The sequence below is a fragment of the Hemibagrus wyckioides genome, linkage group LG02 (genome assembly GCF_019097595.1).
Source record: "Hemibagrus wyckioides isolate EC202008001 linkage group LG02, SWU_Hwy_1.0, whole genome shotgun sequence".
Classification (NCBI taxonomy): Eukaryota; Metazoa; Chordata; class Actinopteri; order Siluriformes; family Bagridae; genus Hemibagrus; species Hemibagrus wyckioides.
Window position 1 is genome coordinate 11022412 of NC_080711.1, and position 17847 is coordinate 11040258.

General features: G+C 41.6%; 1 protein-coding gene across 4 annotated transcripts; it reads right to left on the reverse strand.

Moving 5' to 3' along the window:
* Window positions 1-322: 322 nt before the first annotated feature.
* On the reverse strand, window positions 323-17430 carry srebf1 (sterol regulatory element binding transcription factor 1). 4 transcript variants are annotated; one of them, XM_058408480.1, is made up of 21 exons: window positions 17037-17430; window positions 14423-14863; window positions 12277-12440; window positions 12047-12193; window positions 11427-11464; window positions 11047-11143; window positions 10728-10946; window positions 10505-10619; window positions 9835-9989; window positions 9484-9679; window positions 9176-9360; window positions 8774-9035; window positions 8519-8685; window positions 7333-7501; window positions 7101-7209; window positions 6406-6515; window positions 6191-6323; window positions 5370-5535; window positions 4547-4741; window positions 3133-3315; window positions 323-2406 (listed from the first exon to the last, which is right to left on the reverse strand). In XM_058408480.1, exons 1-21 carry the CDS (start codon window positions 17140-17142, stop codon window positions 2227-2229), a joined length of 3537 nt encoding a protein of 1178 aa, XP_058264463.1. In that variant the 5' UTR covers window positions 17143-17430; the 3' UTR covers window positions 323-2226. The 4 variants fall into 4 exon arrangements, with proteins under 4 accessions (XP_058264463.1, XP_058264472.1, XP_058264492.1 ...); XM_058408489.1 differs by having other exon boundaries at window positions 3204-3315; window positions 17037-17429; XM_058408509.1 differs by lacking the exons at window positions 11047-11143; window positions 11427-11464 and having other exon boundaries at window positions 3204-3315; window positions 12277-12437; window positions 17037-17428.
* Between the last annotated feature and the right edge of the window lie 417 nt (window positions 17431-17847).

Sequence of the window (17847 nt, forward strand, 5' to 3'; positions counted from 1 at the left end):
ATACAGCTGACAGTTGATTGTGGAATATTTAGGAGCGAGGAAATTTCACGACTGGATTTGTTGCACAGGTGGCATCCTATCACAGTTCCACACTGGAATTCACTGAGCTCCTGAGAGCGACCCATTCTTTCACAAATGTTTGTAAAAACAGTCTGCATGCCTAGGTGCTTGATTTTATACACCTGTGGCCATGGAAGTGATTGGAACACCTGATTCTGATTATTTGGATGGGTGAGCGAATACTTTTGGCAATATAGTGTATATGTAACTTAAGTGATTAAGGTTGAAAGTGTTTATACAAAAACCCACAAGAGATCATGCATATGTTAAAAAACAACTTTTATTTACATTCTCAAGAATGAATCAAAGAGCTGACAGACTGGTCAAACATTTTTGTTGAGATTTTGACTATGAGCTCTACACACTGATTAGCATACAGGTCATGAGTCTGCCGTTTACAATGCAACCTCTGAAACGTGACAAAATTTGAACAAAGAGCATTTGAAACCTTACAGTAGCTGAAAGTGGAATACAAATTCTCGATCAAAGAACAGTCTCTAAAAATCCGGTTTTTGGATGAAGGTAAGAATGAAGGTGAACTTTGTCGAAATGAACTGGCTCAGATACTTTAGTGACCGTTCATGATGTTATTCCATCCATCCATTTTACCCTCAAGTAGCTGTACTCTTCTAATTGTAACCAAAATCTCTCTCATTAGTGCAAACCGATAAGCCTCTTCGAGAACAAGCACACTGTAGAAGTCTTTCCCACTTATCTGGGACTAGATGTCCGGCAGTCAAGATTCTCCACTTTTTAAGCTTTGAATCTCTAAACTGGTCCCGTGTTCACACTGATGAGCGCTTTATTAACCCCGGTATTCTGTTTCTCCATAAGTAATGTTTTCTGCTCTAGCACTGCATTCCAATGAAACATCCAAGTAGTCCTTTTTTCCTACAAAATACTGTTCACGAACATCTTTAGACAAAATTATAAATACATATCTTTAAAAATATATACAAGGAAAAAACTACAAGAAAAGAACCTTGTAAAGCCGTATACGCTCTTAAATCATATAGAAGTCAGCCCCGGTAAGGGTAGTGCAGATTAGAAAGGTCTGTACAGATGTAATGAAAAGGAAATCTCGTCACACTCATCATGTCCCCTAACGCCGAGCTCCCTTACACACAGATTAAGCCTTGGTTTCTAAGTCACCTGGTCATGCTTTATCAAACCAAACCTAGCAGGCAAAGAAAATTAGGTGTCCGAGATGGTGCTTTAGACAGAAACATGCACACGCAGGTGCATACTCTACCGTAACGCTAAACCCGGACACAGGGATCGTTCTGTGTGTGAAAAGCCTCTATTACATTTTTAGAGGAATTTCAATGATTCATGTCCAATCACCCTTTAATGCCACTCATAAGCGTCCAATGCTGCGCAGTAAAATGCCATCTAGTGGGCAAAGCTGGCGTTTACACCACCAGCACCTCATTTACAGGAGCACTAACAGCAGCCCGGGGACATCTATCTGTGAAATATTACTTTAAAGGCGTAGGAAGTAATTTTAAGAGAAAGGTAGTTACACTTTGAATCCAAAACCAAACCCCTCCCAAAACATGCAGAGGCCAGAAATTCTCAGTGCGATAGAGCAGCTTTCAGAACTGAGAAAGAAGAAGAAACAACTCTATAGTTCTCATTGATTCGATGGTGTTTGATACTGGTATCCATACTCTTTTTTATTTTTCTTCCATTCCCCGAGCCTGGGGGACACCAGAGACACCGGGGTTTATCTTCTGAGTTGAACTTTGAGAGAACAAATCTCCCAAAACCTTTTCTGCGTTTAAAATTACTGACTGCACCTTTAAGTAAAATGTAGAACATTAACCCGAAGCGCATCAGCATTTCGACAGGACAAACAAATTAAATTATTAAATTATTTAAATAATAGCTGTAAAGAAAATAAGGGGGAAAGAATTGTTAAAAAGAAATGAACAAACTGTGGGGAGAGAAAAAAAAAAAAAAAACAACAACGTGAAGACTAGCTGGTTAAATGATAAAAACCGAAGCCTGTAGCCAGGAAATGTGGCACAGAAAATTTGAGACTGATATTGTGTTAGTGCAGGAGGGTGGGGTAAGGCTGATGAGAAAGAGGGGTGGGAGGATGAGGGAGTCTTTTGCTTTGTCTCTAAGTGGAGGCAACCGTGGTCCCGCTGCCCAGTTTGATGATCATCTGCTGGCAGTCATGGAGAGTACGTTTGTCCCCCAGCTTCTCAAGAGTGCGTGCAGCATCTGCCAACATCCCCACCCTCTGGCCTGGGGCCGACAGGAACGACGGTGGCAGATACCAACACGCCAACATGGCTGCCTCTGCCTGCTCACGCTGGCCTGGCCGTGTCTCACACTCCTCTGCACACACACACACACAGCCATGAGACACTGAATGGATTCCTAATTATAGATACGCGTTACAATGAATATTAAACAGCTACACACTTCACATCAGTGGAAGAATGCACATCTGTAACTTAATGAATATTCAGCACATGCATGCAGACACACCCACATATGCAAATCTTCAGCAGTGACTAGATTAATTATCCCAAGAATTCTACCTATTTACTGTTCACCATTATTTATCATTTAATCCTCAATTAACCTTCTTTCCTGTGCAGAAAATCTGTTTACCTCCTTAGTCTCTGGACAGTTGCTGGCGACGTCAATGAGTCTGTAGTCGTGTTACGTATGTGGGAAAGTTTAAGTAAGGTTGTAAATAAAAATAAATAAAAACTTTGTTTATTGTGGCAGTGTTGGAAAGATTTAAAAAAAAAAAAACTGCGTAAGAACAGTATTGATTAGACTCCCATGTCTCGGGCTAAGACCTGTTAGAGTATAATGCCTGTAGGCGTGAATTCATGATCTAGTCACGTATTGAAACTGTTTGCCATCTGCTCTAGAATTCTTTCAGAACTGAGCCGAGTAAATGGGTTTCCTCTTTTTTTCTCAGTACTGGTAAACACCCGCATGTGTGAACTGAACAGGACTTAAAAACCACACACACACACACACACACACACACACACACACACACACACACACACACACACACACACACACACACACACACACACACACCTCTAAAGCTGAATATTTGCAAACAAGCATGCAAACACATCTGCCCACACACACACCATCTGAGTCCTCACCGATTTTGCCTCCAGGTGTGGCACGACGGCGCAGACTGCGGTCCAGGAGCTGGTGTGTGCGTGTTGGACTTGCTCCTGCCATCAGCCTGGCAGTGGCTTCATGCAGAAACAACTGGTGAGAGAGAGAGAGAGAGAGAGAGAGAGAGAGAGAGAGAGAGAGAGAGAGAGAGAGAGAGAGAGAGAGAGAGCAGGCTTAACAAGCTGGCAGACAGCACACCCATGGGGGCTAATCCTTCCTTTAGAAGCTGACACGTCTCTTCCTCTCTTCCTCTCTCTACTGTCTCATACTCTTTCATCTTCTATCCAGCACTTTTCCCCAGCAGCTCTCTCTGTCCTTTGCTCATCTACACTTCTTATTAAACTGGAGTAATGTGAAAAACTCGTAGATTAAAATATTATAGGTGACACGATACCTTGATACAAACTATGTGCCAGTATCTCTGTCTTGCTGAGTGACTAGGAATAAAATATACCTTATATTAAAAAAGAAAAAAATGCAGTTTAAAATATATAGCTGCAAATAAGTCAAGAAAGAATACATCAGACTTACATTATTTAAAAGTGGTTTTTATAAGCTTTATCTCTGGTCTTTTTCTGTTCATTGCCATGTTTTTAACCAGCCATGATTGTTTTTTAGCCCCGAGATTTCTTCCTTAAGCAAGAAATAACACTGATAACTGATGCCACAGCAATGTCTAGAAAACACTAAATAAATGTCAAGATCAGTAAAAATTCAACTGTTTCTAACTTTTGTTATTAAAATTCTAGACAGCGTCTTTACAAACGGCTGCTCATGCTGCATCACAGGGCAGAGTAACACATCTGGAGGAAAGTGCACTCTGCCCTCTTCCACATACAGGAACCCTGCTGCAACAGAAGAACGAGTTCAGGGCATCACTCAGGACACAACTACGAGCAAAATCTTCTGCCCATGATTATTACTTAAAAACATAATATTTAATAAGACCAAACCAGAATATGCATGGAAAAAGTTTGCAAAAGCCCAGGATGACAAATTATGCCATTCAAGTACTATTTTTGAGCAGAATGCTGATGTAGAACTCCACTTCTCACACGAGCCACAGTGGTTAAAAACAGCTCCCCAGCACTCAGCGATTTGCAGAGCAGTGGCCTATTTCAGCGCTATGCCTGAGGAAAATACCAGCGTGTCAGCATGAGAGCGTCTAAATCACTAAATCCAGATCAAGAGCTGGAATCCACTCCAACTGTGTCCAGCTGTGGCCACATGCCTCCTCTCTGTATCCTTCATCAGCAGCGGATTTGTGTGCTCATATACGTGTGTGTGTGTATATATTTATAGTGGATGTTTGTGTGCGTCTTACCCTACGCATGGCGGGTCTGAAGCTGTGGGCGAGTTTGCGCAGCGAGCTCAGGTCCTGTTGGAAACCCTGCAGCTCGGCGGGAGAAGCGGCTGAGGCCGAGCTCTGCTGAGGGGAAGCCGGTAAACAGATCTGCTGCTCTCGCCACAGACTGGTGCGTGTCACCAGCAGCAGATCACACAGTAACAACTGCACCAACTACAGGCGTAAAGACAGAGAGAGAGAGAAAGAGAGAGAGAGAGATAGACAACACAGAGTATAACGTTAGTAGTGTCTTAAGATTATTGGAAAACAATACACAAATCATAAAATCATCATCATTAGCAGCTTTTCAGTTCTTAACCTACAGTATGTGTTCTATTTAGAGGCTTAATGAACTATTTAATTGATCCAGATCTCAATAACCTAAAAAATCAAGTACAAAATGTTTAAAAATGCTCCACTGCCCATTAGCAATGTATTAACAGCCTAGTCTGATCAGACTGTGACAAGCTACTTAAATCACTAATAAAGCAGCATTTCTTTATCACTGTAGCAAAAATAGTTTTTGTAAAATAAAAATATTAAAATGGCAGACACCTGCGCAGCGACTCAGCTCTGTGTTGCACTGCAGGAACATTGCACTCTGTTCAGTCACATGCAATGCAACTACAATGCACCACAGCTCAGGCCAAGAGAGGACGAGTTCACCTCTAACTGTACATGCACTAACGCCCCATATCCTACTTAAATACACACCTACAGAGAGCGAATTTCCCCTGGGGTTTTTTTTTTTTTTTTAAACACTAGGAAACCCTGTGTGTGTGTGTGTGTGTGGGGTCTGTACCTTGTCTAAGGTGCTGCTGCTGCAGTGTGGCCCCAGATTGAGGCTGTCTCTGAATAAGCTGCTGGCTTTCTCACAGTAGCTCAGGCTCAGCTGTCTGTTCTCTGGTTTGGCCAGCAGGGCGCGCACTGCTTTAAACATGTTCAGACAGGCCTTGGGTAATGGACTTCTGCATACAACAAGGAAAAGGGACACAGAGCTTAGGATACGTGAACAGAGAGGATAGAGTGAAAAAAGATAAATGGCAAAATCCCAAGCATTGCAAGGCCTTTTTGGGTTGATCAGGTAATAAAGTCTGATATGGTAACATTTTGATGCTGGCTTCCCCTTTTATGCTGGTTTTAATGAATTACCTTCCCAATCTATCCAGTGGTGCTTGGTTTACAAAGTCCAACCTTAACCCTTCAATCAAATCTACTCAGTCATGGATGCTTAGATTTAAAATAAAGCACTCGAGGACCTGCTTTACAGCGAAGTATCATTGACAAGTGCATCTTTTTGGATAAGGTTAAACCCCATGATATAATCACTATAACACACCCTTCGAGTGACTTAATGCTTTTAGAAAATACCCACAAAAACAATGATAAAATCCAAATGAATATAATAAATAATAATTTATTATTACCTATATATTATTACAGTAAACAATTCCTCAGCAACACAATGCAGTCTGTTAGAACAGTAAGCTTTTTATGTTTAATTATTTTATAAAGCCAATCATCATAATCATGATTAGAATAGGATTCTCTCTCTCTCTAGAAAAAGAATCTGTTCAATATTAGCCAGTGATTGTGTGTGTGTGTGTGTGTGTGTGTATTTACTCGTCTGCTTGAAGACTGCGTGGAAGGTGTTCCACCGCTGGATACAGCCTCTCTGCCGCTACGTCATCTCCCTGCAGCCAGTTAATAATCACCACGGCAACTGACGACCACCATTTTGAGTGAGGGTCACAGCCTAACACGCAAAGACTTCAATTAACATGAATGACAAACACATCGCAGGAGGCTTTGTTGAAAATGACTGATGCGGAACTGACCGGTGACGGTGGCCATGTTGGAGCCGATGGCGAAGGCCTGCGTGGTTGCTCCTGCAGCATCAGATGCGCTGTTCAGCAGCTGCAGGTACTCCAGGGCATCGGAGTATTCACTGTAGGACAACAACATACACACAATTTAAACAGCATCCACATCACAACAGAAGAGTATGTATACACTCAGTACTCAGATCAACATTCTGGCCATCAGAATTATGAGGCTAAATATCTCAGAGTTGTCTGGACACAGGAATATCTTTCTCCTTTTTTTATTTAAAGCACGCTTGCTTCAAATGCCACATTGCTTGGGGAATTTTTAAATCAGTAAAAAGCAGAATCAAACCATCAAGTCAGAATCCCAGTGATTAACAACATGAGCTTCCATTCAGCCAAAATTAGTAAAATGATGAAAGGATGTTTCAGAGACATGTACAGAGTGAAATCCTGACAAATGGAGTCGGTCACCTCAAACTGCTAATGACTAGTTGCAGCTGAATGTTAACATAAGGGGCAAGCTTACAATATCACTTAAACATGGGCAATGAAATCTTTAGATTTTTAAAAGGGTAAGAATTTCTTCCCAACACAAATATGAAAACTTGTTCTGATAGCCCTAACACAGTGCGGATAGAAAAGCAATGAGACCTGGAGTGTAGACTGTTAGGAGAATATGTGAAAAAGAGCTCGCTGTGACTCACCCTTGTCCCTCGTTGGGGCTTTTGTCTCCATGTGGCTGAGCGACACAGTACAGAGCCTTCTCCAGCAGATGCTCCCTGAAAGCCTGAGTCACCTGAGCCAGAGGATCCACTGAAATCAAATACAAACAGATGTGTGAGCCTTTACATGTGCACACTTCATAATATCTCACCATAAGTGAGCTACAGATATCAGGCTCCATTTTGAATTTATGATGAAATATAAAGGACGCACCAGTGTTTCCAGCCTGGCTGTAGATGCTCTCTTTAGGGGTGCTGCGTACTGACCAGTCGCCATCCACAAAGAAGCGATGACCCAGAGGGTGGCAGAGCCACTGCATGGCAGGAGGAACACTGCCACTGGGGGACAGGCAGGCCTGTCGAGCACGACTTAGAAAACCACGCTACAGAGAGGGACAGAAGGAGACACGGACGGTCAGGGACGAGAACTGTGTCAGCAAGTCCTATAGGCTGTGTACACTGAGTGCATATGTTGGTCTAACTGCTGATACGGAATGCACTGTTTACATGCACACTTAACTTGGCAGCATGTTAAAAACTTAAAATATGAAGCAAATGAATGCGCATGCATGGAAGGACATTTAGTGGCCAGCATGTACATTCCTAACTCACAGAACAACACACCTTTCCTGTGTGTTTTACCAGTAACTAGGATGGATTAATCCCATGCTAGTTATTGAATAATATTCTTTTAGAAGAACGACTGAATAATACGTTAAGTATTTAAGGGGTTAATCAGATAGAAGAGTTAATTTAGCTTCATGTATTTTTGATACAATTTCATTATTATTTGATTTGATTAATGGATGATTAGCCTACATGTCAACACACATAGGCAGATACAAAGTAAGAGAACGAGTCAGACTGTAAGAGAGAGAGTGACAGACACACACGGATAGAGAGACAAAAATAAAAGTCAGAGAGTGCAAGAGTGATGAATACAGACAGAGAAAATGGAAAACAGATTCAAAGTGTAAGAGTAAGAGAGAGAGACAGACAGACACAAAGGCAGAGTCAGTGTGTGTGTGTATGCGTGTGAGAGGGAGAGGGGGAGAGAGAGAGAGAGAGAGAGAGAGAGAGAGAGAGTCAGACAGACAGACACAAAGAAAGTGTGTGTGCGCATGTGTGTGAAAGAAAGAGAGAGACACACAAAGGGAGAGTCAGAGAGAGAGAGAGAGACAGTCAAACAGACACAAAGAGTCAGAGTGTATGTGTGTGTGAGAAAGAGTGAGGAGGAGAAGGAGAGTGTGTCAGAGTGGAAGAGACAGACAGAGTATAAGCAAGAGAGGCCCACACCCAGGGAGAGTCATAGTATGCCTGGGGTGAGAAATAGAGAGAGAGGAATCGATGTGAGAGATGACAGAAGGTGAAGAGGGACAGAGCACAGTAAGTGTTCTTACAGAGGTGATGTGCAGCAGGCGGGGCAGGCTGGTTTTTACTCTCAGGGCAGCGGAGACATAGATCTCGGCCAGCGTGGCCACAGACAGGCAGTCTCCAGCACACTCGGCTAGATTCACTGCACTCAGTGCCATGTGCAATGCGAACAGGTGGCTGCCACCCAGCTTCCCTACACACACATAGGAGGCATTCAGATTAAGCAGCACCTGCATGAATGTAACACACTATCAGCTATGTGTTAGAACTCTCTCTCTCACCGGTCATGTGCAGCTGGTGCAGGCGGTGGTAGACAAGGGCAGCGTCACGGCTGCTCTTGCGTGCATCCTCCTGTAGGTGGCGATCGGCACGCAGAGCTCCAGCCTTGCAGGCCAACCAGCGGCCCACCCACAGCCTCTGCAGCCACAGACGCAGTGTGGACCACAGCACAGCACATGCCAAGTCCAGCTGAGAGGTGGGCAGAGGACGACCAAGAGCCTTCAAACATGTCCAGAGGTTCTGAGAAGCCTGGGCAAAGTCTCCCTGCATGGAAACAAAGTGAGGAAAACAGACAACACTGAAGATTTAGATAACTGGCTAACATACATGCTATTGGATTTAATAAAGTAATTCTAATGACATTTATATGATGCTCATCCTAAGTGTGTGTATGTTTGTCTTACTCTGGCCAGGTCGAGATCAGCCTGTTTCCGGTGTCTCCAGAAGAGGACGGAAGATTCAGAGTGTGGTCTAGTGATGGGCTCTCCATACACCAATAGCTTGATCAAAACACCAGCTACCAGAATGCCATTTAGCAGCCACACCAACAGAGTGGGCAGCATCCAATCCATCCAGCCCCATGATTCAGCTGCAAAAGACACACTCCGTAAGTGTCAAAGTGTAGGAATCTGCTTATTCAGTCTAGTAAAAGCAAATAAATGATGCCATACTGGGTTTCAGAATTCATCCTGTATGTTACAGGTGACAGTACCTGCACTATCTACTGTCAGCATGGACCTGCCAGTTCCTGTGTGGCCTGGAGGAACAGCTTCTGGAGCCCTGCTTTGGCTCCCACACATCAGCGATGCCAGCGGGTTGAAGGAGAGGAAGAGGAGGGTGAAGGCACACAGAGCCATCCGTGAGCGGTCCAGCATCCCTCCAGCAGCCTTCTCGGCATTGGCCATAGGCTGTAAGGGAAGAGAGAGAAGAAAACAAAAAAAAAAAAAAATCAAATGTACTTATTCTTTCAGGCACCACTGCTATTCTGAAAACTGTGATATGATCAACATAGTCTAAAAAAGACTTTCCCTAAGTGTGTAAGATTAAAAACCTTGACAGATACCTTGCTGTCCTCTCCCATTGGACTGTCAGGCTCAGAGTCGCTGCTGCAATGGGAGAAGGAGCCGCTGGGTTCGGGCGAGCCGGCGTCGGAGGCTGGAGGAGTGGGAAGCTCAGTCTTCACATCCACCTCCATGGCCACCAGGTCTTTCAAAGACTCTGTACACAAAAACAAAAGAGCAGGTTAAAGTCAAGAAGCACAGAAACACCAGTTATAACAGACGTACTGGAGAAGCGACTGTCCAGCCTCAACTGGATGCACTGGTATGTCTCATCTCTCTTACATAAAATGATCAGGGTTTTAGACTTTTATGGATCAAAATGTAATCCTTTTTAAGTGTAACATCAACAATCGAGGGTGACCCCTAACAGCTGGCTGCATTTCTGATGCATAAAAATGTGAATGTATGTTACCCTTGTTGTTATTTTAATATGTAAAATTTTTACATAGACATTTAGACAATAGATAGAATATAATAGACATTTAGTCTTTCCAATGTCAGATTATATTTCCATATGTATGTCTATTGCTGGTAGAATAAAGATCTGAAATGATATAACAAAGCTAATAAGCAGCTGTTATAGTTCTAAAACCAGTGCAACCAGCTACAGAGATACAAAGGTAGCTTTTCTCTTTACTTTTGAAGTGTTGCATGATACATGACTGGACTCACTGTTCTTTTGGTTGGCCATTTTAAGAGCCAAGTTCTCCTGCTTTAGCTTCTGGTTGGACTGCTGCAGGTAGCGGATATAGTCAATGGCTTTCCTCAGCACTGCAGATTTATTCAGCTGAAATACAGGAAGAGAGATTTATTCACCTACTGAAGCCTAAATATCAGTAGAAGGCCTTCTACACATTACACATAATGAGGAAAAAAAAGGCAGTAGCAGGCAGACCTTAGCCTCGGTGCCGGCCACCAGGTCTTTGAGCTCGATGATCTTGTCGTTGATGGAGGAGCGGTAGCGCTTCTCGATGGCGTTGTGTGCAGTGCGCTTCTCGCCTTTTTGGGTCTGCATACCTGGCTTGCTGCTGATGGCTATACGGTTAATCGGCAGCTTCTCTGTGTCCACCATGACCGGAACTGTAGTCAGGATCGTCCCACCATTCATCAGAGCCTGACAGAGTGAGAAAATGAAGAGAAAGTTAATATAAATAAAACACCAATCTATAATATGTGTAATGGCACTCCTAATGATCTACGTTTTGCGTATGTACCATTCGTTTAAAGCAACCAGTCTGACGCGACGAACTCAGCCAAGTCGTTTTTTGATTCCCGTTTATTTGTACTTCAAAGCAGGAACAATCTTTTAAACTTATATAACGACAGAATATGGAACGACGGTCAAAAACTGTATTGCTCCGTCTCTTGCTTGCTACACCACTGACCCGGATATGACGTCTTAGTCACCTCATCAGTTAACAAGGACATAATAAAGCACATGTAATAACAGTATAAACATTCTTAAAGGTCATATAAAAAAAAATACAAATGCAGTAATACCAATTTTAACAATATACTTCAATATACTCATATTTACATAATGTCTAGTATGGCTCTAACAATATGTAAAACAGCATGTGATGCAAAAACATACAGTGATGTACTGTTCAGGTGTAGTTGCATAGATAACATCTGTAATAAAATAGTTAAATATACAATATTTACCAACACATTCGTTCCATCTTATTATGCTTTTAAGGTATTATACATATTTTGTGAATTATTTATGAAAATGCACTAAACTTAACACTATTTATTACAATGCATTGTATATTGGTTCATGAATAGCTGATTGGAAAGAAATTCTTAGTATGCTCTATGTCTATTAAGTGTGGATAATGATGTTATTCATGCTTGATATCTAGTAGTAGTAATGGAATTGTGGTGTAATCGTAAGAAGTCATCTGGATTAAAATACATATCCGAAGCTTTGACGTCCAAACGCTACAGGATATAGATAGACTTTGTTGTAATGAGAACCAAGTACATTTACAATTCTCGCATTTGGCAGATGTCCTTATCCAGAGCGACATACACTTTTATCTCATTTTATACAACTGAGAGTTAAGGGCCTTGCTCAGGGGCCTAGCAGTGGTACCTTGGTGGACCTGGATTTCAAACTCACACCCTTCTGATCAGTATTCCAACATCTTAACCACTAAGCTACCACGTCCACACTAAGTAGGAAACTGGATGGAGGATCAGGAGCACTACCTGCAGTGAGGTGCCCTGCACTGGAGCTGTGGATGTAGCCAGAGACGTGATGCACGGAGACGCTACTGTAGTTACCATAGTCACGTCCGGCTTCAGGGTGGTGAGGAGGAGAGATTCTGCTTTGATGAACTGAGGCTGCAACAAAACCTGCATCACACACACACAATTACTCACAAGGTGTAATACAGACCTCAGTAAATGTCACAGCATGTACATGTTTTCACACTCACAGGAACTTGCTGGACGTGAGTCTGTGCTGGAGGACTGGAGGAGGTGGTGAGGATTGGAGATGTGGACAGACTCTGGACCTGAGCCTGAATGGCTACCGGCTGAATGCTCTGTGGAGAGCTGGCAACACTGGGCACTGGCTGGGGAGAGCCCTGCTGAGGGACTACTGCAAAATGTACAATTTAAGTGTTATTCCTTGTGTTTAAAATTCTTCCTTTCACATAAAAATCTGATTTGAGTTGAACTTTGATCATTATTATGTTTTATTTCCTATGTCACTTTCATCTTATCCTCATTTGGAAGAATCTTAAGATTACATCACAACTTTTGGGGGTAGTTAAGCTGAACTACAGAACCACTTCATAGCGTCTCTTACTTAAATCATAACTTAATTAAGGAGCTCAGATAACCACCAACACCAAAATCTCCAGCTCTCTACTTATGCAATTTGTAGCACTGTCTGTGAATATTATATCTAGGATCTTAGCATTTTTGCCCTTTAATAAAGCATTCACTTAAGAGTCCCATTAGGATTTGAAAGAGGCTGTTGAATTATTTCAGAAAGATCTTTCATGTTTTTAATTGCTATTCTATATCATTTAGTTTGGTCTGCAGCAATCATAGTGATTAAACTCTAGATGTTAAAAAGCTAAACCATTACTACTATCATGGGGCTTTTATTTAGACCAGGAACTGAATAAATATTAGCAAGTTTTGGGCAAAACAATTAGCTGAATCGAACAATTAAAATAAGGCAAGAAGGTTTTAAGAAGGTAAATGACCCTTCAATCAATGCTAACAACTCAAAGGGATAATAGATATTATCAGGATTTAGAATCTATGAAATATAGCCCAAGATGTTTAATACACCTTTTTTCATTCCTACATCCTGTGGCATCTTTTATTTTAACGACATATTGTTTTTAATTACCTCATTATTTTTATAAATCAGGCTAAGTATATAATTAATCAGTTTGAGTCATTATAAAACATAATATCCTGATAAACTCTAGTGTATAAGTAGCTTCAGATGCCTGATCATTTGTTCTGCTACAAACCCAATCTAAACGTAATAATAAGACAATCAGGCTAAAATAAATGCTGTAAGAAATTGCGCATTTCATATAAAATAAATCTGACTCAAGGCTTTATCTTCACTATTTCATGACTAATATGCAATCAGTGCCTCTCACTTTATATTCACCTGCAAGTCAGTGATATCACCTACATGGATGAGTCAGACTCCGATCAAACTACGTGTCTGTGTACATTGACCTGTTCTCTGGCCTTTGCATCACTTTCCCATGGTGAGATCGAATTTGACCTGCTTATGAACAGACTCACACACAGGGGCACAGAGTGCATTACACTGATGGTCTTAGAACTAAACACAGCAGCTTGATAACAATATGGAGCAAAGGGCCACTCCGCCTCCCTTCCTTTCTAACACATTTTCGAGTCAGAGGAGTGTTGAATTAGAAAAGATGCTTTCTATTGTCCTGAACATTGTCACAGAAACACCAGTTCAAGTAGATGTACTGAAGAAGGTGACTATCCTGCCTCAACAGCTGCTACAGGAGCGGTAATATACACATATGTAAATCACATGGCAGTCAAATTTCGACATACACTGTCGTGGAAGAGTTTTCTTCTTTTTTTTTGTAAGTGGTTTTAAACATAAAGTGGTGAAAAATGGTGAATAAGTCCAAACTATTTCCTTTTCTAAAAGCTTTACTGTTTTCCTAATGAACAGTCTGGGCATCATTTCAATCAGCTTCATGTGAGCTTCTCAATGTTCCAAAAAACTACTTGTTGAGGGAAAAAATTAATTTTGTGTGAAAACTACTTGTTAAAATAGACTTGGATTCTGTAATAAATCTATACACAGACATTTACATTCCCTATTAACATTGGTCTTAGAAACAAGTTTCAACCATAAGCCAAAACACCTTTAAGAGAACAATAAATGTATATTTAGTCTTTTTAACTGGTATTTGTTATTATTACATTTTACACAATGACAATATGAACATCATTTCTAGATGATGTAACTTGATCTAGCATGATAAGACAAATAATCTAGGAAATAAATAATCTACTACAAGCTTATTGCTTAAAAATAAATGATAATAACACAAGCACTTATACCATTGTATCCATTCTGGTTTGTGTAGGTAGTCACAGGCTGTTGAGGGCTTGAGGAGAATGTAGGGCTCTGGGGAGCCTGGCTTGGTGGGTGAAGTACAGGTTGAGCTGTTGGAGCTTTGGGCTGCTTAACCTGACTTGGGGTCACAGGAGTAGAGGTCACCTGGGTGGAGGGAGATTGCTGAAAGTTTGGGGCGTGGAAGGTCTTGTCCGGGGTGGAGGAGTTGCGGCTGACCGGGGGACCCAGCAGAGCATCCAGATGTGGGCTGTTGCTCAGGATAGACGAGGTGGAGGAAGAGGTGGAGGAAGTGTGAGAAGTGGGAGCCAAGCTGGAAGAAGCCAAGGCTGAAAGGTCGTGTGTTGGAGCTGGGGGTGGTGGAAAGGAGGTGTGATCAAACAAGCTGCCGAACTCCATCTCCTGGTTGTGGATGAGCTGGAGCATATCTGGGAGAGAATAAAAGAGACAAGATATTGAGAAATGGTTATTTAAATGGGAGAAGTAAAAGCGACTCACTATATGGTTTAAAGGTTGTGGACACCTGACCATCACAACCATTTTGTGGGCCTTCCCTAAATGTTTGCTCCAAAGTTGGAAGCACACAATAGTTTAGAATGTCTTGGTATGCTGTAGCACTTAAAATTCGCTTTCACTGAAACTAAGGGCCCAAACCTGGAAGCATGACAATGCCCCGTGCACAAAGCGATGTTCTGGAAGAAGTCAAATGACCTCAACAGAGCCTGGTACGAAACGTCACTCAGCACCTTTGGTATGAACTGAAACACCAATTGCACTCAGAAACGCTTCAACCATCATCAATGTCTGAAGTCATTAATGCTCTTGTGGCTGAGTGAGCACAAATCCCTTCAGCCGTGATGGCAAATCTAGTAGAAAACCTTTTTGCGGAAAAGGGGAGGTTATTACACCAAAAAATAGGGATCAAGTCCATGTTTAAAAATGTTCAACAAGCACATATGGGTGTGACAGTCCGGGCTCCACAAACTTTTAGCGATAAAGTGTGCACCAAAATACAATTGTGCAACAACAAAAAAAAAAGCTATTTTCAGCTATTCATCAGTTTTGAAAATGAAATTCTGTATGATTCTTTGGAATAAAGTTCCTGAGCTACCGCAACCAGTTTGCTGATCACTCAAGCAGGTAATGTTGGTTTACAGGGCACAGTGAGGAGACTGCTAATAGCACAGGAATGGATTTTGCATTCAGGGCACAGAAACCGGCTGGCGAAGCTCATTAACTTTCTTAAGCTCTGGAACAATCATACAAATACTCCAAGGAGGAATTATTCCAATGCTAAATTCCCCAAGTGCTGTGGTATTTCAGATACCTTGCAAATACGGCTTTTCTCGCAAACTTTATTTAATGAAGTGTAACATTATGAGATATTTAAAGCTTCTTTTTAAATGAAGTATGAACTGTCAGAAATAGCAGAGTAGTCAGTACTACACACAGACAGCCTCAGTGTCTGAAGGTTAGCTCTTTATTTGTTAGCTCTGAAGCTATGTGTCGATCTTTTGTAATAACTGAATGCAATCTACATGGTTTGCTTTGTTATTATTAATGAAACCAACAACATCTTAAATTTGCATGTATTCAGCATGTCTTTCACACACAGGTCTGTGTGCACAATCCTAACAGGAATCTGTTCACCACTGTTTTGGATGAGGTGATCGCTCTCGACCAATCAGGGAGCGCGCGAGCGCAGCAGCACAGTCACACACGCGGTGGGAGGAGCGCGTGCCGAGCTCTACTGACAACGGGTTACTATCGGACACGGGGGTTATTCGCGGTTATCCAGCTTGGTTATGTGCAACGGGGCGAGATTTAGAGAAAAAGCCATCATGCATACTGGAAAAAAATAGGTCATGGCACATCATATCATAATTTTATATCACCGTAACGTATTAAATGCGGATATATATTTTTTGTAATGACCAACAGGCACATTTTAATTATTTGTGAATTTAAAAAAAAATAAAATAAAATGGAAATTTATTCAGATTTTTTAAAATGCAGTGTACTGAATTGCAAACAATGATTGTGATGAACCATGCTGTTTAGCTAGCCTGACACAGTAGGGGGGGAATGAACGGAAGTAACCTCTGGTGGCGTCAGGCGTATAAGTTCGCGGGGGCGTGGCCATTAGCAATGCAACTTAGAACTCAAACAATGGACACACATGATATATTTTTCATTATAAAACCAAGAAACCTTTTCGATTTGCCAACGCCGAGTGATTTATTAGTGTTTCAGAACCGATATATAGACACCCAGGTTTATGTGTGCTCACTATTGCAATACTAGCATCATTATAGATGCTCACGAGGCGGTTAAGCCTACAGCTTTTCCCTTCACATCGCACATTAGCTACAACATTTAGATCATGAATGATGAAGAAATTGCACCCGCAGTTAATATGATAACATACATGTTGTAACTTCTCTCCAGTTTGTATCAGCATTTGTCTAACACGTGTACGTGTCTACATGGCTGAATTAGCTTCATCAAGCTAAAAGAAAAACAAAACCCACAGCATCTTTGAATACCGATGTAAGTAAAAACAGGTAGGTTAAAAGGACTCAAACAACCAGCTCCTCTTACCGTCAATGTCGTTCAGCAGAGCTGTGTCAATATCACTCGGATCATTTAGGGATAAACTTGGATCCAAGCTATCCAGTGACGGATCGTCAAAAGGTAGATTATTCATTTTTCCCCCCGCAGATTCGCTTCTCTCTCACTACAGCTGACTTGTACGATATTAATATCCAAAGACAAAACGTTATTCCATATAAACTCGAAACTTCTCGCAAGTAGGACCCAGCAGTACGTGCAGGTACATTTGTTTCTAACAGAATGTTCAGAAAAATCCAACTTTTGTTTTTTCTTTTAATCTGTCAATATCCTGCCTGCTGCCATTTCCACACTGGCGTACAAGACAAACTTGTCTAAACAGTTGAGTTAAGTCGGTGCAGGCGCGTGCTAACGGGGCGAGCAAACCCGAGAGAAACCGACGCGTGAGTGACACCTCCTGCGACCAATCAAAGCACAGCTCTCGCCCTACGTCACGCTTCCCACGCTACCTTTCAGTATGTTAACGATGTTCCAATGATCTTCGTGGGTTAAATTGTAGGACGTTAGGGTACCCTAATTCGCTCCCTGTGGAGACCCGGGCCTATAAATAAACAAATATGAAGTTTGTTTTGTTTTTTTGTCTTTATTTATTTAAAAAAAAATGTCCGGTTTTCTGGCTAGGTTCTAGAGTGGCATTATAGATATGATTAGGCAAGTAGAAATACACCAACACGTCGGGGAATGTACTATTATTGTAACTATGATTATACAAAATTATCATATTGATTCGATTAAACATAGATCTTAAGCATTTTCAATAAAAAGTAATGACTAAAATTAA